The following is a 27554-nucleotide window of genomic DNA, read 5'->3' on the forward strand; positions in this document are numbered from 1 at the left end:
GCAAAATTTAAATGAATTGCTTTTTTTACCCAGCCCTAACGCTTAAGCAACACGGCTGACCACTGCTTCCCCTTCTGACTGTTCAACTTTTGTTGCCACAAGTTGCTCAAACAAAGTAGACCAAATATCTTTTGTCATGTTGCCTTCGCATTTTCTTCTCACCGCATACCATGTGGGAGGGCAATGTTGAAATGACATCACATGACATCGCGGTTAGAACCGGGGGTTGAGAAATCATACCCTATTGGCACCAAGGAAGGTGCCAATAGGAATCGCGCGTCGATTCTGAAGGCTCGAGGCTCAGTTATGGTTCCACGTTGACGCAACGCAAGGGGGTTTACGGACCCATTATGTCCTTGCGGACCCTCCAGGCGACGCAGCACTACCTTACCCACAACTAAGGGCTGTGATTGGTCCACTCACTAAAACCTGACGCAGAACCAAAACAGGTTCACGACTGCGTCGCAGCGTCTGTGTGGTCATTACGTTGCGTCGACGTGGAACCATAAGAACTGAACCTGTAGTCGACGTGGGATTTCCTAGTCAGTGCGCGCTGTCGTTTTAGTACGTTGTGTATCGGTCATGTGAAGGAAACGTTACCAAGTTCTACGCTTCAAAGAGGAAGTCGTTGATGACAAAGTTGCGACAGGGTTTCAGACCTCCGAGCTGGAGAGGGCGGCACGGGAACCCCTTACCCGTTTGGGGCTCTGGTGGCGGTTGCAGTCGGAGAAGAGCTCGTGAAGCAGAACGCCCAAGCTCCACACGTCCGACTTGTGGGAGAACTTGGAGGACTCTGTGATGGACTCTGGCGCATGCCTGGAACGGAAAGGCAGGCTAAAGTGTTAAAAGGTGGATATGGCATTGGTTACAGCTCCCGTTGTTGGGGTTGTGTGGCAGTGAGACAGAATGGGTTGTGACTGGTTAGATGTTACTGATTATGTTATTTATCAAGGTTATCAAAGTCAATAATTCAATAATTAATAATAAAATATATATTTTTTGTAATATTATTAATAAGAATTTGACTCGTGTACTTGTACGATCAGATGTCATGAAATAAACTCTGATTCTGAACATGAATATGACTGCATTTGGGTTCAGCGATATAAAATGCTTTCTTTACTTTTCAGTGGATCTGTGTTATGTTACTTAAGCAGCATTCATCAACTTGGTATTAACAGTGAAGTGATAGGGTTAGGACTTTTGGTGCATTTCCATAAACACAATTGATTGATTGCTTTGAGAATAAAAATATGCCAAACCAGAAGATGGGGCTTTCTCCCGGTTGTGTGACGCGGTAGTACTCCTTGTCATCCGGGATGATTTTGGTCAGGCCAAAGTCTGCGATTTTGACCAAGGAATCACTGGCCACCAGGATGTTCCTGGCGGCCAGGTCGCGGTGCACGTAGCGCTTGCTCTGAAGGTACTCCATGCCCTGGGGAGAAGAACAGGGTGGTGTTCACCAGGAGACGTGCTGAGGTCGGGTCACTTGATTTGTAAAGCCCTTGATCACATTTGCATTCCCAAAAGGCTTCACACACCCCGTTATATTTATATTGAGGGCCTTTTAGCGGATGCTTTTATACAAAGCAACTTACAATAAGTACGTTTGTCAGAAGGAACAGAGAAAGGGGGATCCCTCCTTTAAATATATGATGCACATAATGGTAGCAAACGCGTAAAACAGAGTGACGCATGGGTACCTTGCAGATCTGCGAGGCGAAGAGTAGCATGCGTCCGAGGCCGACGGAGGCGTTCTTCTCCAGGTAGCCGCTCAGACTGCCATGGGGCATGTACTCCATCACCAGGCTCATGCTGAGACGACCTGATGGAGGTTATTTCTCAATGAATTATGTAGGCCTAATTTAAAATATATATTTAATAGAAGTCGACTTCACGTTGAAATAATTCACCGAAAGCACTTCTTAAAGGTTTTGTTTATATCCCTCCTATGTATAATGTACACTGTTCTGAAACCGTTGCATATAAAACCTAAGTGGGATTTGGGGACATAGGTTAACAGTTTGCATGCTATTGGAATATGTTCCCCAGATTTCTCTGTAGCATGCGAGTTGCACTAGGAACATAGGCCACTACCATGACATATGCCCTGTAAGTAATGTTGTTCAAACAGAGAAGTTCTTTAGAGAAGATAAAGGTGTGTGTGTGTGTGTGTGTGTGTGTGTGTGTGTGTGTGTGTGTGTGTATTTGTTTTGGCGCACCTGAGGGGTATTCTTTCAAAGTCGCTAACGAAAGCGGCGCTCAGTTGATTAAGCCCAGTTAGAACGAACGCCAACTTCCCCTTGAGGCTAAAGTCATTCCATCAACTCAGTTCAGCCGCTCCTTGCTCAGGTTAGCTCAAGCCAGGCTTACGTTATCGTGGATTAAGCGTGCTCACGAGATATGTAACCACCCCGGAAACGTGAATGTCGAATCATGGATCAAATGTCCGAAAAGGACTCGAGCGGGATCTTTTCCAGCGGCGAACAGAAGCTGCTTGTGGAGGTCTATGAGGAGTACAAGCATATAGCAACTCAAAAAGGGAACACCGTAACCATCAATAAATACAGGGAGGCTATCTGGCAAAAAATCGCCAATCTGTTGAATGCATAGGTAGTATTAAGAGTTACACATTAAATATCAATTGAATATCGACCATGAATTCAAAAAGAGGGAGATAGTCTCGAGGTAATGACGTCACATGACATCGCGGTTAGAACCGGGGGTTGAGAAATCATACCCGATTGGCGACAAGGAAGGTGCCAATAGGAATCGCGCGTCGATTCTGAAGGCTCAAGGCTCAGTTATGGTTCCACGTTGACGCAACGCAAGGGGCTTTACGGACCCAATACGTCCTTGCGGACCCTCCTCTTGTCCACCGCAAGGGCCTGAAGTGCGCCTCCCAAATATTGTAACCGTGCGTCAAGGCGATGCAGCACTACCTAAAGGCCGATTTATGCTCAGTTACGTAAGCGTAAGCGCAAGCGCAAGAGGCCCTTTCTGCCATTTTTAAAAGCCAGAAGGCATGGACGACCCGGCAGGCTCATATACAAAAGCATTAACGTGAAGTGAAGTTAACTTTGCTGCCAACACATTATGTCATTTTAAAATGTAGAGAGATATGCACATTTATACAACCCCAATGATCAACAACTTCATCACCCCTGTTCCTCTGTCTGTTGCCATCATTCACTGTGTATGGGGAGAACACGATCTGGCACATAAACAAACCAACGACTCCCACAGACAAAGACGTCATTCTCGAGGTCGTCTTCAACGAAAAACTTTACTCCACATATTACTCCACCTACTGTTCTGGCGGTAAATTGCTTGGCAACACGCGCAACCTAAAAGGGAGCATGAATTGCTTTGAGTAAATTTTGCGCAACAACGTAACACCAACGCTGAAGCATGCAGCCGCCTTTAGAAACAGCTAACACACAACTAAGGGCTGTGATTGGTCCGCTCACTAAAACCTGACACAGAACCAAAACAGGTTCACGACTGCGTCGCAGCGTCTGTGTGGTCATTACGTTGCGTCGACGTGGAACCATAACTGAACCTTTAGTCGACGGGGGATTTCCTAGTCGGTGCGTCCTGACGTTTTAGTGTGTCGTTTATCGGTCATGTGCAGGAAACGTTATCAAGTTCATAGTGATGCATAAGTGCATAAGTAGTATTAAGCGTAACATATTTTGATTGAATATTGACCATGAATTCAAAAAGAGGGAGATAGTCTCAAGGTAATGTGTCGGACTTGCACCCAGTTGTCCGGAGTTCAATCCCGCAACGCAGTTAGTAATTTAGGATTACTGGAGAAATCAAATAAACGTTCATGCCATTTATTTTCCATTTCTTTGAATATTCTAAATTGACTGACCATAGTATTTTTCTCAACAGAAGTGTTCATGATAATAATAATGATAATAATAATGTATTTTATATAGCGCCTTTCAGGATACTCAAGGTCGCTTCACAAGAGTGGGAGGTGAGGGTGTATAGGCAAGTGAGTGAGTGTACAAAATGTGCAAGGCGCTGGGTGGGGTCGTGAGTAATGCCGCGTTTCCACTGCAGGGTGCGGTACGGTTCGGTTCGCCTCAGTCCGGGAGGGAGGGGGTGGTTTAGCCCAGCTCAGTTCCGAGGTCGCATTTCCACCGCCGACAGTACCCTTTATGGTAGGCCGGATGTCGATCGCTGCGGCAGCTACGTAAACAAAGGAAACAACGTCTTCCTCCCTAAGAATGCAGAGGAACGTCTCCACCGCCTTGTTCGCCCGAGCGACATGTTCATTGTAAAGAATAATACCTTAAGGCTACTGTTTGTTTGTTTTTATCCCCACGTCGCCCGGAAGTGACGGTTCTGTCGACCAATCAAACGAGGGCAAAACGAGTACGGCTTAGTCCGGGTCACGCCCACTTTTGGCGGTGGAAACGCAATCCGTACCGCACCTTTGCGAACCGAACCGTACTGCACCCTGCAGTGGAAACGCGGCATTATAGGGCATAGGCCTCAGAGAAAAGGTGTGCTTTCGTGTACTTTTTGAAAGTCTCCACGGAAGGGGCACAGCGGATGTGGGGGGATTGCTACTGATAGCCTCAAAAGCAAGGCAGAATGAGAGAACTATAACAGGAAACGGCTGTCTTCAACCATTCTGCTTGTGTTGGCCTCAGAAGACTTCCGGCCTTTGTTGGCCCAATCCCAATGTCCGGAATAACAGACTCAAGGTCTTTGTTGTCTTAAAATATATCGATTTTAGGGCTGTCCCATTGTCTAATTCAAAAGGAGGTGAGGGGTGGAGTCCACGCATACCAAGCCCTTTCCCTGAGTCTGCATCAGTGCAGACTTCACCTAAGGGAATTACGCACAGTTCAAAGCGTTGTGACATTTACTGCGGGGACCAAAGTAAAGTGAAGTCGATAGACAAAACAAAATGGCCACCAGAGGCTCAAAATCATCGAAAATGTACTTAATGCCAAAGGGCAAGTTTAACTTAAACCAATCATCATCAAACTTGGTCTAGTCCAAGGCAAATGGGTCAAGATGCACCTCTCCGAATAGTATCCATTTTTTTTTTATAGGTAGCTCCATAACAATTAACTGAAAATGCAACCTCTCCAAATTTTACCCAGATTGGGCGATAGGGTGGAGCTATAACAATTAAGTGAAAATGCATACTTTGGACGGCCATTTTTCCTGACCCCTTTCACCTACTGTCTTGAAATCCTGTAGCAATTTGTCTCTCCTAATGTTGAGGACATATTCCTAGGAAAACAAGAACATGTAACAAAATGGTGGAAAATTAGCCCAATCAATGTTAGGTTACTAAAGGCGGGGTTAACTTCAGTCCATCGTCACCAAAGTTGGTGTACTTAAAGAAGCATAGGTCATGGTTAACCAGGCTAAAGTTCATCAAAGTAGGACGATAGAGAACATCTTGTAAGGTGTGGTGAGGAAGTGGTTCCAAGGGATTATTGATGGTAGCTTCCAAAGGAGTTTTTTTACAATTACCTGCACATTTCACCTTTGAATGCTTTTGCTTTCGTTAATTGCTTGTGTTAATTACTTACAGGATTCCTGATAGCCAGGTTGATTGCTTTTAGTAAGCAGAGTACAATTCTGCTCTAGCCATAGCCAACAATGGTTGGCTAACATTCAAAACGTTGAACTCCCCAACCTAATCTGTAACAACTATAGCTAATCGATAGAGCTGTGAAAATCGATACCTCGATAATATACTGATTATCCAGTGAAAGTATAAATAGTTAATTTATAATAAATATTTAGTTTAAAATGATTAAAAACTGCTAACAGTAATTTCATGTTAATTCATAATGTGTAAAACTTAAAATGCATAATTTAGTGATGTAAAAATGTTCAATATGTTCTTTTCTATGCTTTGGAATTTTTACGTAATGACATCACTGTATAGTTATAACGGTTACAGCGTTGACGTAATTCAGTTTGGAGTTTGACATTGATGGAAGCTACACAGTCTTTTGACCCCACCACTGACCCTAACTGCTCCCGACAATCTGGCTGTCGCCATGGGTTGTTGACAACGCCATCAATCTGAATGTGTGTATGAATGGCTGGAAGTCAGATAAATGCCCTAAATATATGTTCTTTGCAAGGTGTGGCAAGGAAATGGTTCCAAGGTACAGTTGTTTGTAGCTTCCAAATTAGTTTTTTGTGATAGCTTAGCTACCTTGCAATGGTGCCAAGTGACGTCATCACACTCTAAGCAGGGCTCAACAAAAGTCATTGAGACCAACTGAAAATATACAAAGCAGGTTTAAAACTAAAACGGCTGAATTCAACAAGTAAATTACATCGATTGTAATTGTTAGTTTTATTATTCCTCCATGTTTGACTTACACAGCCTAAACCGCTCGGATGCTTTTTTATCAAACTTTCTACAGTTGTTTGACTTAGGATCATGAAAGTTTGTAAACCCATCACCAGATCGGAGCTCAGAATATTCTATAGTTGTCAACAGTATGCAAACAAAAAACCTCTTTATGTTCTGTGTCAGGGTCTTAACTCTTAATGTAATAATATAAAAAGGGGCTCTCCCCCCACCGCTCGCGTAGGGCACCGAAACGGCCAGCAGCGGCCCTGGTCATAATGGTCGAGGTCAGGGTCTTAATGGTGTAGGTCGGAGTCTTAATGGTCTGCATCAGGGTCTTAAGGGTCTGTGTTAGTCTTGGCCCCCGTAGAATGCTGCTTGCAGCTTTAAATTTCTTTGTATTTGTACCACGTTGGTCATTTTAATGTCGATATTAAATGCTCTTACACACTTTGATTACATTGCTACTTTATTACGGTCACCAATTGATGCATTGCACGGTCTTGCTGTGCGTGCAGTACAATGTAAAGTTGTGTTGTTTGTTTTCGGGCTGGTTTTCTAAAGAGGCTAATGTAGCTAACAGTAAACAACGACTAGCCAATTTCATGAGTCAATCACAAAGACGAACGGGAACGCTATAAATGCTCCGAGACCGGGAATGACATCAATAGTGCAACTCAGAATGCTGGCTTCAGAAAATTCGGGAACACACCATAATTTCCTTCCTGTTGCCAACTCCTCGCCTGTCCAACTTCCTGCCTGTTGTGGCTTCTCCCCTACCTAATAATGCTATCCATTTGGATGGTACGCTGGTACGAACGACCAGCTTCAGCGAGAACGTGACGTATTTCCCTTGCTCCAGCCTTCCAGTTTGCCATTTGTGTTTCTGTCGGGCCACGAGGGGGAGTAGTAGCAGGCTAGTCATCATTAGCCACATAGCCTCTTTAGCAAACCAGCTTCAAAACAAAACTTTACATTGAATTGTACGCAAAGCAAGACCGTGCAATGCATATATTGGTGACCGGATTAAAGCAGCAATGAAATCAAGTGTGTAAGACATTAAAACCACCAACGTGGTACAAATAGAAAGAAAATACATCTCATCCCCCATTAACTATGGGCGCAGCCATCTTCTTTGCGAGTTGTACAGCTCTGCTCGCTCTACTTTGAAAGCGACGAGATACTACGACCAAAAGGGGGCGTGCCTCAGTGAAATGCCGCAAGAAAGCTGGGAGATTTGCGACTTTACCACTTCGTAAATCCAAATGGATAGCAGCATAACTTCCTACATGTTGCCGACTCCTCCCCTGTCTAACTTCCTGCCTGTTTTGACTTCTCACCAATCTAACTTCCTGCCTGTTGCCGAACCATCCCCTGTCTGACAAGCTGCCCCAATAACCAAAAACCTTTGCAAGGCCCCAAACCAGCAGCCCGTTGACGAAACCCCAATCTATTAGCTGCCTGTCTCCCCTGTCACCTTGTCCCACCTTGCCCCTTGTCATCATAGATTCTAGTGTCTTCAGTAAATTCCTTATCTAATTAAACCCTGCGTCCTTGTTATCTTTGGCGTCCATTTGGGAACCCCCCCCCTCAATCTGGGTCCTCCCGCCCGCAACGAACAACAAACACACGAGGAGGTCAGGGCTCACCGGTGCTGTAGCTCACGCCGCGGTAGCGGACGATGTAGTCGCAGCGCAGGACGCTCAAAGTTTTGATCTCCTTGGTGAAATCGGCCAGGAAGGAGCGCTTGCTGGGCTGGAGCTTCTTCACGGCCAGCAGCTCGCCCGTGTTGTCCCCCAGGGGGTCGTAGCGACACAGCTCCACGCTGCCAAAGTTCCCCTAGGAGCAGGCGAGAGGAACGTTAAAGTCGCTGGTTTAATTTAGTTCAGTCTGTTTGTTTGGGTGGTGTTCATAGTGGGCGACGTCGAAAGGATTCAAAAATAATTCAAGTCATTCTGGAGACAAAACGCATGATAACAACAACCGATATCTGGATATGACAAAATATTAGGACAATAGATAAAACCACGATGACACTCCCTTGCACAATGGTTGGATTTGGTTGGACCAGGTTGATTTCAATCAAGGGTTAGGTTACCCTAACGCTAACCCAACAAACTACAATCCCGACTACCAGCAAAATCATTAATCGTCCGTCTTGCTTAGCCGACCCTTCTAAACCGGAGATGATGTATACACACAGATCATGAATCATTCTGGACATTCTTTGTGCTCTGGTTACTTATCTTTTTTGTTCCTTGTTTGCATCAGTGAGGCGAGGTTGGGGGCCTTTGTGCCCATGGCACTTAAATGCATTATATAAGAGTTAAAGTAAACACTGGGACTATCCCCACTGTCAGGCAACTCTATAAATCATACATCTTGGTGGAACTGGAATGTCACTCAGGGTCACTTTAATATGTCTTGTAATGGCTGATTACAAGACATAACACCCGGTGGTGGAATAAGGACATTTTAATGTGTTCTTACCAAACCACTTCCTGGTCCCACTAGCCTTGGAGTGGTAGTGAAAAATAATTAATATTTAATTAATAATTAACTTTAAACCAAAAGAACATTCTGTAATCTTCATTCAGGAAAAAATACAGAAAGGTACACCAGATAAGATTCAACCACTTAGAAGCACCTTTCTCCCCTTAAAGTATTAGTTTATCCGACAGGCTATGTTAAAAATCAATACTGTTGATTTCCCAGCAGCAGCCAGGAAGGCTGGCTTTCATCCATCCTCCCTTAGCCAGTGGATAAAATATAGGGGCTCCAGCGGTTCAGTGAGTGTATAGATGGGAGTGTAGAGGCCTACTTCAAGGTTCAAGGTTTAAGGTTGCTTTATTCATACCTGTGGGTAAATTTGGTTTTCAGGTCAAGAAAAGGGCGTTCACGGAAGACAAGACAGACGCATAGACAAAAATCACAGAGGTGCTCAGTACATCAGAAAGTGCAACAAAGTTATGCACCACTAGTGGCGCTGCAACAATTTATTAGTACAGATAATGGCTGCAGGAATAATATTGTTCCTGTAGCGGTTTGTTCTGCTTTGGGGAACTTTGAGCCAGAGGGAAGCAGCTGAAATGCACTGTTTAAAGGATTGGTGTCATCACTTTGAACGGATTGCGATAACCTCTGTAACTGTTTGGTGTACAGGGCTTCCATGTTCGGCTGTGGCTCACCAATCGACTTACTGGACCATTTGACAATCTTGTTGAGGGAATTCTTATTGTTTAAAGATATGTTTCCAAATCACGATGCTAAGGAAAATGTTAAAATTGACTCGATAAAATACTAGCAGTACAGATACTGATTATGGAAGTCATTGCCAACGTAACGTACCACATACACACATGTTTATCTCTGCTAGATAGGCCAAAATAAAAGGCTTAAAATCAAGGAGATAAGACATATTGAGAATAAAAATTAAGTTAGGGTTGGTCAAATTCATTCTTTTTTTGTACACTCAATTTATTTTTCCCATTTTCCCAGTCCCATTCATTTAACATGATTTATTTATTTAAACTGAAAATATGACACGTTCAATTTCCGTTCTAATTAATTTGAGTAGTTGGATTGGGGAATGGCGCCCCCTCCTGTTGGTGAACGGCATGTTTACCTTCCCTAGCAGGGAGATGTAGCGCAGGTAGCGCTCCTCGAACACTGGAGTCTGTTCCTGGAGCGGGGTGCCGCGAGCACTGCATCCGAGGGCTCTCTCAGGGGCCTCGCTCGCGTGCAGGACCTCGTAGTCTGGCCGCACAGAGAAAGCAATGGCAGTTGTTTAGTTGGGTAACGGCCAATACCATCGACAAAATAATGGGGAAAATCTAGAAAAATACAAATCCCATGCAAAAATTTGGAAAAAAAAGTACAATTTAAGATATGGTGTTGGTTTTCCTACAACAAAATAAAATGTTTATACGCTTTAGTGCAATGGTGGCAAAAAAACTTAACTGCAATCAAATCGAATTATTCATCACAGTACCAACCAAGCACTAGGTAACTAAAACTCAAAAATCATTAAAAATATTCCATAAGGAAACTATAATTTTCTCATTTACTGTTAGTGGGCTAGGTTGCATAATGATCTGTATATTTTTAACTTGGTTTGGATTTGGGTGATTGGTTGTACCTGAGGTGATGAGGTTGTTGAGTTGGCGAATCACAACCCGGCAGGAAGGCCTGGAGGCGGGCTGATAGTCCATACACTGGGTGATCATATCCGCCAGCTCTGTCCACTGGGACGGCTCCAGCTGCTGGTAGGTCCCATAGAAACGACGTTTCTAATTGCATGACACACAAACACACACGTACACGCGCGCACACACACACACACACACACACACACACACACACACACACACACACACACACACACACACACACACACACACACACACACACAAACACATAGTTTTTTTTTGGGGGAAAAAATTTGCATGTTGGGAAAAATGCATTTCTTGAGTGGCTATGAGCTCATGTAAATATGATCTAATGTTTATAAATCTAAGGGATCGACAGAAAGTTCCTTCCATCTGCTCGGACGGCCAGTTCACTTTGACTCAGTCTAGAATTATGAAATGAATACGATCCCTAGATAACGTGATGTTGGGAAGAGGGATAGATCCACCTACCATGTTGATCTATCATCATACAAATCTGGGTGAACACTCCCACCCGTGACATCACTGGAGGTGCTATTTTTGCTATTTTTTTTTTCACAGACAAATATTTTGTCTGTGCTTTTTCACGCATTTTATAGACAAGAGAGTAAGGTGAGGCAGGGAAATAGAAAGAGGGAGGTGATGACGAGTTGCATAGGAATGCAGGTCGGAATCAACCCTGGGCCTTGGTGGTTTGATCCACCAAGCTGTCCAAAAAATTTACATTGCATTAGAATGACTCCCTCTACTGGTCAAACACCTTTTAGTGCATGCATAACCTCTTATTGGCTGATAGGGTTACCTTGTGCGTGGATGCGACCCACCTGTGCTCTACTCATTGAAACTGAATTAAAAGGGCGTCTATAGAGGATGTAGCAGCACAGCCCCAGAATGAAAACCAACCGAAGACATTTCCTTTAAATTGCAGACTCGAAGCTCTCCGTTTTGATGACCTAACTTCCCAGAGATCGCAACAGGGTTGCCACTGCCAGTGAGACATCAGGCAGTGTGCAGCTGGTTTACTGCTAGCAGTCACCGCTTCAAACACAAGAAGGTTGAACGACGATTACGACTGTTGCGTTAGCTCCTCCCAGCCTCTCTCCACTGCTTGGTGTGGGAAGACCTCAATATATGTGTGTGCTTCTAATGTCGCCACTGACACTCAGTTTGCTTCATTAATAGTACTGTAAATGCAAGTTCTGTCATCAATTAGCCATAGTGATACAGATAGATATATTGCGAGGGATAGTGACTGAACCGATATCCATTTGCATGAATATCTTCGAGATTATTCCTTTAAAATGTAATTAATAATTACCATTTCCAGGTCCCAATCTTTGAGGGGAGTTTCTCCGTTGTTAAAGATCTCCCACAAGGTGGCGCCAAAGCTCCACTTGTCAGAGTCCAGACTCAGAATGGGTGGGTCCTGCAAAAGCTCTGGTCCCACCCAGGGAATCCTGTCCAGAATCACTAGAAACACACACGCACACACATGGTTACACGTATGGTCATACATCAAACATGTGCGCACACACACATGCACATAGACAAACGATGTGCACATACACAAACGACAAGCAAATTCAGTACGTTTACATGCACAGCTTAATCAGATCAAGGCCATAGTTCGATTATGCTCCTCAATCAGACAACTGCAATTGTCCGAGTATACATGGCGGTGAGAAAATCGATTCATTGGCCGAAGCATTTCTTTCCCCGGTACGATAGGTGGCGCTGTGCCCATTTCAACTAATAGAGCCACCGGTTGACCTCTTAACGTCACTAGCAACAACAAACTCAGGCCGCCGCAGCATTCGAGAAAGATGTTTTCAGTAGACAGTAGGGCTGTAACGATACGCGTATCGAAACCGAAATCGCGACACTCAAAGCCACGAACCTGTCTCGCGGTGTGAGAAGGCAGAAGCGCGATATGCCCTTTCTAACTCTCCGGTCAAATTATCCGATTTAAATTTGCTAATAATTTGTCTAAATAATAGTCTGCTGACAGCGCCCCCTCCTATCGATGCCGTAAGTAAGAGTCCAGCCGGAGGAGTCCGCATACGACCGAGAGGACGGAACAATGGAGCGTCGGAGAAATGGACCCAAAGTGAACTGTAGGCTGTCCCGCATACGGCCACAATCCCTTTCTCCTCTATGTCGCGTTTCAATATGGACTTCAGAGAGTCAAAGCCAAAGTTCCTTTACCCCAATTCCTTCTCTACCATGGCCGAGATAACCCTCACTACGAGTATTTACGAGCAAAATCCGAATCCATGTACATGCACACTTAATTCGACTGACAATCGAATAATCTAGGTGTCTTAATTCGACTATGAGTAATTAGATTCGATTATAGTGTGACTAAGGTGTATACATGCATCTTAATAATCCAATCATAGTTGAACTAACCCAATAATTCGATTTTCTTGAGGGTCATGTAAACGCACTGATTGTCTATGTGCTTCAGCTTGTCACCTGCACATAGACAAACGCAAGCACCCAAAATGTACAAACATTACCGGACCAAAGCAGCACAAAACAAACAAACAGAAACAGTTGAAACGGGCTCTCTGATACGCTAACTGTAGTACCGTTGCGGTCCAGCAGGGACACTTTGATTCCGGGGTCGCTCAGCTTGATGAAGGGAGAGGTTTCCTGGGATGGGTCTCCCTCTCTGGCCAACAGAACATTCTTGGCACAGATATTTCCATGGACTATGTTTTTCTCGTCCTGAAAGGCATTTAATGCACAATAACACAAATAAATACAATCTCATGATGATTGTATAATTGGTGGCTGAATGAGATGATGGTTTTGAGAAGTTCAGTGTTTGCCTTTTTAATAAAAGCTTCATTGAGGGTTGGGATCCTAAAGAGCACGTTTTTATCAGTTAAGAGGTACTACTTCCATACCAGTTAATTATAAAAGAATGAGTCAGCTATTTGCACTATGAGCAACGCAACCTATTCCTGTCAGTTGTAGGCTACTGTCGTTTTCTGCATCATTTCCTTTTCGACATTAGAAATGCTTTCGGTGAGATTATCTTCAATAAACCCTTGGCTTTTATTCTACTCCGGCTGGATGTTTTAGGAGCCTAATTTTGCAAAACGTTTATTTTGTATCTCCTAAAAAAGTGCCTTTCTAAAATATGTTTCTTCTCCTGCACTTGGGAAGAGGGGAGGCGAATCACCGGCACTCTGTCTGAATTGTGGATTCAACCTTATTCAGCTTACCAGAAAGTTGAGTGCCAACGCTAGCTGTTTCGCTATGTCGAGTTTGCAGCTCACTGACACGGAGCCCTTTCTCTTCAAGTACAGGTCAAGAGCTCCATACTTCACCAGCTCCTGCACCATGATGTCTGTGGGGGGGGGGGGGGCACAGAGTCAGCAAGTGTGTGTGTGTGTGTGCGTGTGTGTGTGTATGTGTGTGTGTGTGTGTGTGTGTGTGTGTGTGTGTGTGTGTGTGTGTGTGTGTGTGTGTGTGTGTGTGTGTGTGTGTGTGTGTGTGTGTGGGGCACTGTAGGCATTCGTGACCGAGATGACGTTACCCCCTACCTGCACCTTGGTGATGTATCCAACCTAAATTCCCTGTTAGTGGCTTATCAGTAGCAGTATTACTGGTAGTATTCAGAGGTTTATGGCCATTTATTGCCAGTGCCCTGTCTGCTGGGATGTCATTTAATTAAAATAAAATGATGCATGGCACTGCATTTGCTGTTCCCAGTGACTGCAGTCATCTCTTTAGAAGACATGTTCGAGTGTGAAAATACATTAATGAAGTTCATTGTTTCAATGCATTATAAATCAAATGGAATTTGATTAATGCTCAGAAGCCAAACCGTGCCATTACTTTTTCATGGTGCATCGAAAAAGTTATGACAAAAAAGATATCACGACCAGATTCAGAATGCGTATACAAATGCTACCAGCGTAATTTTCACGGCGCCATTGGCTGTTACGAGCTCATTTGTTGATTTGCTGTGCGGTGTCAGTCTGACTTACTTTTCGCTCCGTGGACGCTCACGCCGTAGACCAGCAGCAAGTGCTTATGGGAGATCTGGCTCATCATGCTGGAGGCCTCAAAGAAGGCCTGGCAGAGGAGAAGCAAGATCATGAAGGGAATCAAACAAACACAATGGAGATTGCTGCTGTAATTATGGAAATAATATATATTATATTATTATATACTTTCTAAGAACCGACTCTTTAATGTGTTGCTGCACACTCTAAATACAGAATTTAAGAAATCCCGGAACATGAACTTGGTGTTTACGACATTACCGTCATGGTTGGTGTATTCATGAATGAATGAGTGATTTTTGAATGAATGAGTGAGTGAGTGAACGGACCTCCCAGTAGTCCTTGTGGTTGGCGTCCAGCACCTTGAGCAGGACCTGCGTGCGGTGTTCCTCTCCCTCCCGGATGTCCACCTTGGTTCCCTTGAACACCCGGGTGAAGGAACCCTGGCCCAGGCACTCGTCCTGAAACACACACAGCATGCCCTGGCTGTTCACTCATTCATCTAGAGCACAAGGCCGCCCTGACTGTTCACTCATTCATCTAGAACACACAGCATGCCCTTGACTGTTCACTCAGTCATCGTTCACTCAGTCATCTAGAACACACAGCACGCCCTTGACTGTTCACTCAGTCATCTAGAACACACAGCCCGCCCCTCACTGTTCACTCAATCATCTAGAACACACAGCCCGCCCCTCACTGTTCACTCAGTCATCTAGAACACACAGCCCGCCCCTCACTGTTCACTCAATCATCTAGAACACACAGCCCGCCCCTCACTGTTCATTCAGTCATCTAGAACACACAGCCCGCCCCTCACTGTTCACTCAGTCATCTAGAACACACAGCACGCCCCTCACTGTTCACTCAGTCATCTAGAACACACAGCAGCACTTCCCTGACTGTTCACTCATTCACCTAGAACACACAGCCCGGCGGTTGTCAAAGTGGGGTACAAGGATTGATCTAGGGGGGACCTCGAAATTGATCTGGGATCGACCTTCTCAAACAGTCCTGTGGCTGACTGAAGTCTCAGTGCCAAAGATAAATGGATACAGCCAAGTGGACTAACACTCCCATTCCTCTTATCCATGATGGGACATCTCGCCTAAGTTTTGTCTGAAAGTCGGCTCAAGTTTTCCCTTTCGGGCTGAGAACCGACACATTTATTTATATGATAAGCAAGTACAGTAAAGTTTATGGCTATAGCCCAGTTTGTAACTAACCAATTTTGTTGTCTTTGTTATGTTATGCTGTGCGTGAGTTTAGGTGCAGACCAGCTATTTGAAATCCAAATGAAAAGCAGGAATAATTTGCTTATCTCTCTCGTTTTTCTAATGTATATAAAGTTATGTACATATATGCGTGTTCACTTTTGTGTGCACACAAAGAACTTTAGAGGTAATATGTGTGTGGGTATGCTCTTTGGATCGGCTCAGCAATGAAACGTCCCACCCTCATTGTGAAAAAAAAGGACTAATAATAATAAATATATATTTATTTCTTTAAACACAACCTTTTGGCTTGGATTCAAAACGTCCTTGCCATGAACCCAACATCCTACACCTACAGCGTTGTATGCGGGTGTTGTATGTGTAAACTGTGGGCAATGGTGAGATGCTTATAGCGTCAACATCGGGGATCGATTACGTTTGGTGTATGTGGAGGTACTTAAAGTGCTGATGTGTGGCAGGACTTATTCTTCTGAGTTCTATGACTTAAACGCTCTTCTTCTGCAGCCTGTTGAACGGATTTAAGTATTTTATGTATTTTAGCCCACCATCTGAGGACGGACATTTTAATTGGTCCTTGACGACTGCAACTGTACCTAATTATGTGTTGTTCTTGAGTGGATGATGCATTGACTAAATTTGCAGACACATTATTACTAACAACGGTTCTGACCATCCACAAATGTGGTCATAGCAGCACACACAAGCAGTTACTAATGAGTTTGTAAATGATTAAAGCCACTTGGTCCATAATATATGTGTTCGTAAACCCATTCTACTATCAATATATGTTGTTTAAAGTGGTATGATCAAGGTGAGGGGTACTCTACTAGCAGATGGAGTAGTAGAAAGTGCAGTTATAATAGGATGTGTTCCTAAACCCATTCTACTATCAGGGCAAAAGCAGCTGGTTGAACGTGTTCCATACATACCCACTGGAGCTGTTCGTACTTGATCATTTGGAACTGGATGTTGGCAAATTTGTTGGGTTCGGGTTTCGCTGAACCTTGCGTTTGAACGGCTCGGCTGTCACGTACGATAATGAGGTTTGTGAACTCTGCAGTAGAACAAGGACGTTTATCGTGTTAATTAGCTATCTATGAAACAAAGGAAAGCAGATGATAAACGAGTAGGAGAATATGTCTTGTTCTTGTTGTATGTTCTCATGTCGCCTGCATCTTGTTAAGTCCTGTTTAAAAATGTTTTAAGTTTAAGTTGAAGTGTTTGATTTTCAGGTACTCGGCACAGGGTTAAAATGTGCACTGAAATCCTTCAAAAAAGGATTATCTACCAATATGAGATAAAAAAAGAACACAACATAACAACAACAAAATACTAACAAGTAAAGCCTATTCACCTGTAAACTAGACAACATGGCATACAATCATGTGTGTTTTGTTAACCACGAATTACATTATCCAAAAGATTTCAAATATGATTTTGATTATTCCAATGAGACACAATTCATGATTTTCTATTTCTTTGTTATGTTCTAGGCCATCCGCCTAGTAATTTTGGGTTCCATCTAAATTCTAAACACTAGTAGGGTGACGTGTGCTTGACCAAGATGGCCGCCCGGTGAATTTGGCTAGTAACTTAATGATATACCTTTGGCACGTGGCGGGCAGCAGCAGCTTAACTTGACGGGCACGTCAGCGAGCAGCAGCATGTTGTGTTTGTAGTGATTGGTGAGTTCGGTGAGGCTGTAAAAACTCTTCTGGACGCCCAGGAGAGTGAACTCCTCGTTGCTCTTACTGATGAGGCAGTCTTTGTAATCCAGTCCAAGTGACGTCTGGGGTAAAAAAGGAGTACATTTTGATGGAGCTTTTCCTCAATTCGACCAAAGTCGACCAAGATTTTTTTTTTCCTACTACACAGAGATGCTTTTATTATTGAAATGAATTGAGTCTATTGGTGCACTTTGTGACTTAATACTTGCCATATCAAAATTTCACAAACTATTTTTTTTTTGTTAATAGTACATTTACTGACAATATTTGGGTAATGTTGATTATTGCCCAAACGATTTACTATCAAAATTATTTTTGTTATGATTAAAAAGGTTAATGTAATAAAAGTTAATGTAGTATTGATTATTATTATATCCTAACCATACACCCTATTTCCTAATAGATAATATCAGTCTTTCCTTGTGTAATGAAGAAGAATAGAGCCGTTCTGTCTGGGGCCTAATATCTGCTGAACTTGGTAGGCCTAACAGGATATCAAGTGACTGATCGTGTTCTGATAGGCCTTTGGGACCTGATAAAAACATATTTACATCCTCCCAATGCAAGACGCAGCTGAGATGATCAGCTGACAGATTGACTCATTTTAAAATTACCCACGGAATATTTCAACACACACACACACACACACACACACACACACACACACACACACACACACACACACACACACACACACACACACACACACACACACACACACACACACACACACACACACATAGGGTATAATCCAAGCACTGGTCTCTGGAAGTGTCTTTACCTCAACACAAACGGTGAGGAAGTAGTTCTGGTACTGCATGGGGCTCTGGCGGAGCACGAACGCGCCTCTTGTTTTCCTCGACTTTTTCAATTTGTTGACAGCAAACTCTGACCTGTTGAAACATAGAATGTGAAACATATAATGTGACCTTTAAAAAATAGCAGAACAACATACGATCAATTCAGACTCAATTCAGAGGATAAATAGATCCTTCTGCACTACTGATGTTTAAATACTGTCACTAACATTGCACATAAAATGAGTGGTAACACTTTACATTAAGGTTACATCAGTTAACCTTTAATAAGTTGTGCACACATAAGCATATTATATCGTCTATCGTCTATATTAGTCTATTTTAGTTTAAGTATTTAGCCATTTGTACGCAAATACATTGACGTTTAACTTATGCCTTGATCCAAAGCGACTTATAACTACAGTCTAGCATGTGGACATTGGGGATGGAACCAATCACCTTTTACCTGGGAGTCCTGGCACACCATAGCCCCCTCACCGGCCTGTCCCTAATTCAGCTTAACTCAACGCCCTAATTCATCTTGACTATGAAGAGCCTCACGTGATTGGGCCGTGGCAGCGGTTCTCAATGTTCTCCAGGAGACTGTAGGGGGCGATGTCCTGGCAGAAGAAGTGGTTGGAGTCCGTGGTCAGCCGGAAGTAGCCGTCCACCAGCGACACGAAGGACAGCGCCTCCGTTACACTCTGGAACTTGGCTTCCTGTTGAGAGACGTTGAGTATTAAACCCCCAACAGAAACACGTGATCACCTCTGAAGTACAACAACAAATATGTTTTTCAGTTACACAAAATTCCGACTGTGTGGATTGGCTCCTTTTTGACTTACTAGGGGCCTGTCATCACTGCGGGTCACCGTGACGACGCTGGCGTCCTGCGGCCCCTGTTCCGGAGGTCCTTGGTCCTCACACACTCTCTTCACGCTGATGTCCATGATCTCCTGGAAGTCACAGAAGGTCTGCCACTCCTTTGGAAGCATGCAGCCAGGTAGCTGTGTTAGCTTGCTGTACTCTCTAGTACTGGATATTGGGTCAATGTGTGGCGAAGAAGTAAAAGCTGTGTCACGTTTTGAGCTACACACTTTTTCCATCTAGTTTCGACTGGGTTTTTGGATTGGCAGTGCCGTTAAAGTAGCAAATGATCATTAATGCTACTTTAACGGCACCGACAATCCAAAAACCCAGTTGAAGCTAGATGGAAAAAGTGTGTCGTTCAAAACTTCTTCTGCACCACCTACAGAGTTTGTTATGACCGATCATTCAGAAACCCCATCTTATTTCCCATAGACATTTGACCGAGGGAACCGCAACCTCGGAGGCGGGACTTATTCTTCAGAGGTGTATTGTTTTTGTACTGTGGTTTTCGAATAAGTTGTTTTTCCTGTTCACTAATGGGATTGGTTATTCATATTTTAGTTGGTAAGTAGTACCTTTTATCCAACACAAGTTGCCCTCAATTTAGACAGATGGAACTAATGAGTTGGGGGTTTGGCATCTTGCTTAAGGTACTACAACTATTAGGGTTTTAACCAGGACCTTGTGGCTGGGAGTCAAAACACCCCAACCACTAGACTATATTTAAAGTATTTTTTGTGTCCTATGATAACTTGTACACTGAGTTCCTTTTTGTATGTGCAGGACATATCCCCTTGGATGAAAGGGTTAGTCATAAAAAAAATCATAACAATGACAGTTAACAACAATACTAATATTAATGTGAGGCTTCTAGGGTTAACCCTCACCCTAACCCTCAATTTGGCTTGGGGGGTATTCGGAGTGTGTGTGGTTGATGGCTAGTCTAAGGGTGCACTCACACTAGGCTAGGGATGGGCAACTTTCATGATAAAGAGGGCGACATTTTTCATCATAACCATCGGAGGGCCACATGACTGCACACTTCAACTAAACGTGAGCTGAGAGAAGCTACACAATTTTGAATTTGGTAGATATGATTTCCTGTATTCTGGTGCATTTTGGGGATGGCCACTACCTAAAAAATCATCCAGAATCATAACCTATGTACGGTATGTTAATTGAACCAACATACATTCATTTCATGTTTTCCATGCTCAAACAGCCACATGAATGGTCAGTATTTTTATCAGTGCAAAGGGCTCACATACATCATCATTCAATGAAGTCAAAAAACTGAAAAACAGTGGCCCAACATTAAGTGCAACAACTCAATGAACTCAAACCCAACAAGCAGTTGTAGTAGTTGTAGTGGCGACTTAAGTGGATATCTTTAATGACTGATATCGCTTCTAAGCAAACTAGACGCATGGGTTTGCCTTCGAATTCTATGAATTCTTCTCATCTTTCTTGACCGAGTTTTCTGTAACTCGATCAATTATTATTATTCTTTTTTTTCTTTTTTATTATGTGCTGGCCTGACTGAGTGAGGATGCGGGCCGCACTGAGTGAGGATGCGGGCCGCATGCGGCCCGTGGGCCGCCAGTTGCCCATCCCTGCACTAGGCCATCGGGCCGTGGCCTTGGCCGTGTTCACACCTAACCGTGCTCAAATCTGCCAGTGTGAGTGTGGCCAGTCTGGCCAGGCCAGGCCAACTTGGCCACTTGGGAGAGGTGTGCTGCTACGGTACGGGCCGCCACGGTACAGATGCTAATGAGCCGACATGCGCACACGCACAGCTACGCAACCTGAGCTGGATGACGTATAGTCCATGCGACGACCATGGACATAATAAAGGCGACGAGCCTTCTTTCCCATTAAACGGTAAACATGGCGTCAAGCGGTTCAACTGTTGGTTCACGTTGGTCCCATAGAGTAGTCGAGTGTCTGTTAGCCATTTGGGCAGACGATAAGCAACAGACTCAGCAAAGTGCGAACTGTGTTCTCTGTGTTGTTGTCCATTGTTGTTAAAACTCTGACTGGCGGCAGACTTTATTATGGTCCATGCAGCGGACGCTTGGTGATGAGGTGTTACGACGTGATGACGTATGCACAAGAGACTAGGCCAGGCCACAGTTGCGACGGCCAACGGCCACGGCCAGATGGCCTAGTGTGAGTGCACCCTAAGTAGCCTCAGCTGGCCCGAGTCCGACTGATAAGAATCTGGTGCTGGGTGAGGCTGCACACTGCGAGGACCACTGTGCATTGATGGCTCAAAGCACACTGGTTATACCATCCATCACCACACACCCACTCAAGAGTTCAAGGACATGGAAGAATGGAACACCTGCTCTGACGGTAACAGTCCTTAAACTCTGCCACAAACCGGTTTTAACCCGGTTTAAACCCGCTGTAAAGCCACCCTAGGTGGAGCACGGCAGCCACGTGTGTTGCAGGGATAACCGCCACATTAATGAATGACATCAAGTGACAACAGAACCGACGAAACCAGCTTCTCACCGGGGTGCCGTCCGGGTCCTGGTTCCCGTTGGTCTGAATCCCGGCCTCTCCGGTCACCCTCAGCGAGGTGTGGCTGGAGGCGGGGCCGGAGCGGTTCACGGCGTACGTCTCGCTGCCCAGGGACGGCTCGATGGCGGCCAGCTCCATGAGGTACTTGAGCTTCAGGCTGCACTCGTCCACCGAGCAGCTGCCCAGCTTCTTCAGCAGGCACTTGAGCTGGGTGCGGATGCGGTAGCGGACCAGGCGGTTGCGGCGCTGGAGGTCCATGGAGTGGAGCTTGGGAAGGCACGATTTGTAGCTGAACGGGTTTTGGAAGAAGAACAGTCAATAGTGTGTTGTATTTTGTTTTATATTTAGGGTTGTAATAATTCATAGACCAAAAAACAAAAAGAGAAACTTTTGTACTTTCGGTGACATGGATGTTGCCTAAGATACACAAACTCTTAAGAATCTTTTTAAGAGTTTGTCGAAGGAAAACCTATCTTAGGAAACTTATCTTATATTTTAAATATTTTCTAATTACTGGCCTGGTCTAATTACTAATTACTTTAAAGCCCTCAAGGGAACTGCAGCCTGAACAATCTATGGCATTGAGAGCGAAATTATGTAATAAAACGGATTAATAACACACCTGTGTTGGCTCTACAAATCGCTCTGTGATGTAAGAGCTTGACTCTTGTGCATACATACAGCTTGACTCTTGTGCATACACCTACCCCGTAGGGTCTGTGAGGATTAAGTGCAACCAGTCATTTATACAGGCCATGCTTTCTTGAACGAAAGTGTTCGCTCCTTGGATACCTGACGCTGTTGCAGACCTCCCTCACGCTTTGGTTCCTCTCTTTGGCCATCCTCCACAAGTCCAGCACTGCCAGGCCCAGGCACTCCTCCTGGACGCTGAGGGGAGGAGAGACCCCCCCCTCATTGGCTATAAAGTCCCTGCGACACTGCAATGTGTGCCGCCCAAACCGAGGGAAAACATCCTTAACATGCGTGAGCATTAAAGATTTATATTTTGATCAGTCTAGTCTAGTCTTAGTTTCTTTTGCTGACAAATCTATCCAAAGAAACTTCCAGTGAACGTCATTAAAGGGGCCCTATTATACCACCAGGTGTAGGTGTGATTAGCCAATTACAAACTGTTTGAAAATCGGCCATTTCCTGTGCCTGAGCAACATGGGAGTATTCACCTGGATGTATGCTGCATAGATCAGTCTAACAGCCTACCCAGTGGACTTTAGCCAATGTTGCTTCTCTATCCATCATAAACCTAGGTGGACACGCCCACTTGTGATGTCACTAAGGCGCAGGAAAAGGCAGATTTCCCAACGGCTTGTAACGGCTTAATCACACTCACATCTGGCGGGCTGGGGCATCTTGATCAAGGATGCCTTGATCACAACGTCAGACATGGAGTTAAACGTTGACCCTCTGGTTTTACCTGGGCGAAGAGATAATCAATGACGGAGTAGTCGAGGACAGGAGTGATTCTGTCTCTGGTCAGGCTGTAGCGGTAGGACGTTCGAGGGGATTGTCCGAACCAGTTGCTGAAGAAGAACCTGAAAAAGCCAAGCCCCGGGGTCAATCAAAGTGTTATGTAACATCGTGCACACAAGTGACAATTGCCAGACAAATGATGTCAATATGTCTCTGGATGAGGGACTTATGCTGGACTGACTCAGCATCGCTGATGCAAAGCAGCGGAGACCCACTGGCCTAGAGATCCGCGGTGTATCCTATACAGAGGCTGTAGCATTTGGGCTAATGCCAATAATGTCTTGATAAGAACCGCTAAGAGCAGGTTCAGGCACCTCAGCCACGATAAGTGTCTCCAAAGCTTATCATGAGGTTAGGGTTGATTATGCAATGACAAGGAGGACAACGGAAAGTGAATTGATTAAATCTAATTTGCTCCTTCCTCTGGGTTTATAACTAGAAACTTTTAGTTGTAGTCATTTGTTTTCGGTTCGTTTCTCGCTCACAGTTTAGCTTCAATGGCACTGGATGACGTTGGACTTCTTACCTGACCCTGAAGTGAACGAGCGTGTGGTTCTCCAGGTTGAAGACGTGCGTGGGAGGATACCAGAAAGAGAGGTCAGATGAGGACAGGGCAAAGAGGCTGTGGTACACAGGAAGGATACCTGCGGAAAGACCACCAGAATTCAGAATCCAGATGGCTGCCTCAAAACATGGTGGAGAAGGGGGGGGGGGAACTTTCATTTTCTAAGTCGGAATTTCGCCCCTGAGGTTTTGCTTTGGAGCAGAAAAATGCACAAGACGGAAAACGAAAGATAAAATAATCGAGAAGGAACTGGGGCACATAATAAGGAACTGAGTATCACGAATGGACATTTATTTTACCGCATTTCTTGGCTGCTTCGAGGCAGATGTTCTCGGCGGTGATTGGGCCAAATCGCAGGTCTATGGTGACGGCGTTCTTGGTGCTGGGAATGAAGTAGAGGTGGAGCTGTATCCGCGGAGGGGTGATGGAGCCGGATCGTACACTGTCCTCCCTGGCCCTGCCCATCAGAGGAACCGACTCATCTTCCACTGGGTCCATGGAAAACCTGTGCAAAAAGTACAACAAGGCTTCAAGACCTGAATAGATGGGAGCCTTATATTTATACTTGAAATGTAGCATACGCTTTTAGCCAGAGCGCCTTACAAGTTAGGCTGCGGACAAATCAAGCATAGAATCTAAATCGGAGTAGTATACCATTTCTTTGCGTGGCTAGAGTGCAGTGTTGCTATATAAATGTTGGAAGTTGGAAGTTATTGAAAAAAACTTCCAATGAAAACAGAGTTTAATCAACTGATGCAGCCTCAATTACATTGCAAAAAAAGATTTTTAGTTTGCTCTCTATAATAAATATCATGCACAATGCCAAACTGTTTTTAATTCAGCTTGCCTAAGATTAGCTTATATTGTGCACTGATACATAAATAGTTTTATAGTAAAAAAAACATCAAATATAAAACCTCTATGGCCCACTGCCAGATGTTTCAAATGGCCTGTACCAACCTACTCTGACGTTGGAATATATGTTTACTGATAACGGAGGCGCCTGTAGTTTATTAGAGTTAAGGCCCCACTGACAGAACTTGTAAATGGACTGAATCAATTTAATCTGAGATTGGATTATATTTGTACTGATTACAGCGGCGCCAACAGTTCAACACTTAATTTATACAAGTAATAAAGTTCAAACAAGTGAGATTTGAATTTCACTTGTTTGAGTGAAATCCCCCACCCTCACTGCTCTTTGTAGTTTCTACTTCCTGAAGAAATGAGTAAGAAATTAAAGAACAGTTTCTCTCAGTTGCCACTTCTATGTAATGTGAGTCCCCCAACTCTCAAGGCTTCAAGCCAGTAAATCGGGTAAGACTTTAGTTAAGATTGCAATGGATTTCACCATTGAAACCATAATTAAACAAATTAGGAATTTCTCTTTAATGTCGTCGTCGTCGTCCCCCCCACCCCCAGGGCCAGCTCTTCTGAATGAGACTGAGCAATTGATTCTGCTACGCCTCTCATCAATATCTCTCATGATTACCAGGCCACCTTTTATCGCTCAAAGAGACTCCCAGACTGTGTGGATATTAGGGTTAGTAATTTGAGTCTGACCTTGGGGTTATGGGGGCCATTCAGAAGGTCTGCTGTTATACACAACTGGAATCAATCAAAAATAAAAACATTACAAAACCCTCTTGCAGTTGTTGCAATGATTATAATCTAGCACAAAGATGCAATTTTCTGTGTCAATGTTTTTAAGAAAATTGTTAATACAATCTGAATCAGTTATATGTTAGTGTAATGGCTGATCTTTTTTATCAACATATTACTATTTATATTTTAGGGTACCACTCAATAATGCTATACGTTGTATTTATAATGAAATTAGGTTTGTTAATAAGCCAGGCTTGCTACAAACCAGGATACTGGTTAAGATGCCAAAAATGGTAGTAAAAACAATAATCTAGGATTAAATGGTTACAACTCTGTTTATTTTGTCGTACATGCCCAATCTACATCAGTCCGAAGCATACAAATGCATATTTTATATAAAAAAATATATAAAAGGAAACTTTTATAAAGATTTACAAATACAAATATAGGCAGGCCTACTGTATACAGTATGCTTGTAAATTAATCAATCCAAAGAATCCTTTTACCTTTGGTTTGACACGGTTCTTCTCTGAGTATTTTGTTGAAGGTTCTCATCGAAAGCACGTCTACTTTCACTTACACACTAACCCAAGTGAGAAGGAAGCCAGCAGGCATATTTCCTGTTTTCTGACGGAAGAGAGCGTCACTTTGCAACACATCTTTCCTCTAATTGCAGTCTGGGGCACAATTGTGAACTGCATACTCGTCATTCCCCTTATCCCCTGTCATATCACATTGTGTGAACACATCATGATGTATGATACATGTAGGCATATCATGTTCCGTCATATATTGTTTCACATTGGGTCATATGTCATATCGTAGGCCTACCATATATTTATATTTACCATGTCATCATATATTCTAGGCCTATTATTCACACATCCAACACATCACTGAGATAACCAATTATCACTACTTTGTGAAAAAGACAAAACTGCAGTGAAACATATCATCTCATGTATGTCTATAGAATGCTCATCTGACTCATCTGTGTTCATGCAACAGCTTGGTTCTGTGGTTTGAGTTTCCTCTCTGCTGTGGTGGTGGTGTGCTTCACTCTTTTTGCACTAGTGGTTGCTTCCTGTTACGCCAGAATACAGAATAACACACTTTTTATGGCTGAATTATTTTACCTTTGTATCATGGTTACTAATGTGCCTTTATTAATTTTAATTCAACCTCCTCTTAACCAGGAAAAAAAACAATTGGGATCACTTCTTGGAGAGAGAGCCCTGGACATGGTCCACATTGAATGTAACCATGCGAGATTGCTTGTAACAGAACCCTCAGGTAAGTGGTCCTTACGTACGCAGCTACGCAACTTGCGTACGGTAACCACTAGTTGGAACTTGGCCTACACACAGAGGCAGCCACAAAGGAAATATTATTGTTTTTTATATTCAATAGTCCTTTGCTAGTCAGACATGTGGATTGCATAAGGCAGCTACGATGCAGCTTCAACCTCAGAAAATTATAAGAAAATGTGCATTAAAGCGCATATTGATTTATTTAATTTTGAAAATTGTTGTGGTCGTCGTCAGAAGCCCACGTTTATGAGTTGAAACAGAAAGCTAAAAAATGAACGGACTTGAAAAAGAGTGCGTCAGCTGCTTCTGTAGAAGGTCATGCACACGCCCACCTCATTGGTCACGCCCACCTCATGGGTCACGCCCACCTCATGGCATGGGTCACGCCCACCTCAAAAATCACACCCAACTCATGAGTCAAGCCCACCTCATACACTACGCCCACTTCATGAGCCACGCCCACCTCATGAATCACGCCCACCTCATACACAATGCCCACCTCATGGGTCACGCCCACCTCATACGACTACGCCCACCTCATGGCCCACGCCCACCTCATGAATCATGCCCACTTAATACACCACGCCCACCTAATACACCACGCCCACCTCGTGAGTCACGAGGTGGGACTGTTTTCCTTCCTGTTGCCACAATTGTGGAACGACATCCCGGGCCCCATCCGCTAGGCCCCCAGTCTGGACACCTTTAAAAAACATCTAAAGACTCACCTATTTCAGCTGTTCCACCCTGCCTTAGACGCTTAGGGTCCAGATCAAGGAGTCCTTCTAAAAACAAATTTTCACTTCCCCTTCTTCTATCAGTTTGTGCTATGTTGGCACTAACTGTCATGATGTGGTTTTTTTTATATGTTGTATGTCGCCTTGGACAAAGGTGTCT

The 27554-nt window shown here is 43.9% G+C and overlaps 1 protein-coding gene across 2 annotated transcripts in view; it reads right to left on the reverse strand.

Annotated features, from left to right (window-relative positions):
* jak3 (Janus kinase 3 (a protein tyrosine kinase, leukocyte)) overlaps positions 1-25956 on the reverse strand; it is a 29597-nt gene extending 3641 nt beyond the window's left edge. Inside the window, exons 1-23 of one of the 2 annotated variants that reach the window (XM_030373238.1) lie at positions 25854-25946; positions 25306-25350; positions 24042-24247; positions 23704-23821; positions 23122-23239; positions 22482-22627; positions 21681-21978; positions 19139-19276; positions 18855-19012; positions 18278-18389; positions 17375-17558; positions 16699-16823; positions 14864-14995; positions 14517-14604; positions 13749-13873; positions 13107-13245; positions 11834-11985; positions 10485-10635; positions 9972-10102; positions 7996-8185; positions 1704-1825; positions 1263-1435; positions 696-816 (exon numbers count right to left, since the gene is read on the reverse strand). In XM_030373238.1, coding sequence (XP_030229098.1) covers positions 696-816; positions 1263-1435; positions 1704-1825; positions 7996-8185; positions 9972-10102; positions 10485-10635; positions 11834-11985; positions 13107-13245; positions 13749-13873; positions 14517-14604; positions 14864-14995; positions 16699-16823; positions 17375-17558; positions 18278-18389; positions 18855-19012; positions 19139-19276; positions 21681-21978; positions 22482-22627; positions 23122-23239; positions 23704-23821; positions 24042-24247; positions 25306-25325 — 3147 coding nt within the window. In that variant the 5' untranslated portion in view covers positions 25326-25350; positions 25854-25946. Of the gene's footprint in view, positions 1-695; positions 817-1262; positions 1436-1703; positions 1826-7995; positions 8186-9971; positions 10103-10484; positions 10636-11833; positions 11986-13106; positions 13246-13748; positions 13874-14516; positions 14605-14863; positions 14996-16698; positions 16824-17374; positions 17559-18277; positions 18390-18854; positions 19013-19138; positions 19277-21680; positions 21979-22481; positions 22628-23121; positions 23240-23703; positions 23822-24041; positions 24248-25305; positions 25351-25853 lie in introns of both variants that reach the window. The other variant, XM_030373239.1, reaches the window with a different exon arrangement.
* Positions 25957-27554: the final 1598 nt, after the last annotated feature.

The sequence above is a fragment of the Gadus morhua genome, chromosome 12, assembly GCF_902167405.1.
Source record: "Gadus morhua chromosome 12, gadMor3.0, whole genome shotgun sequence".
NCBI lineage: Eukaryota > Metazoa > Chordata > Actinopteri > Gadiformes > Gadidae > Gadus > Gadus morhua.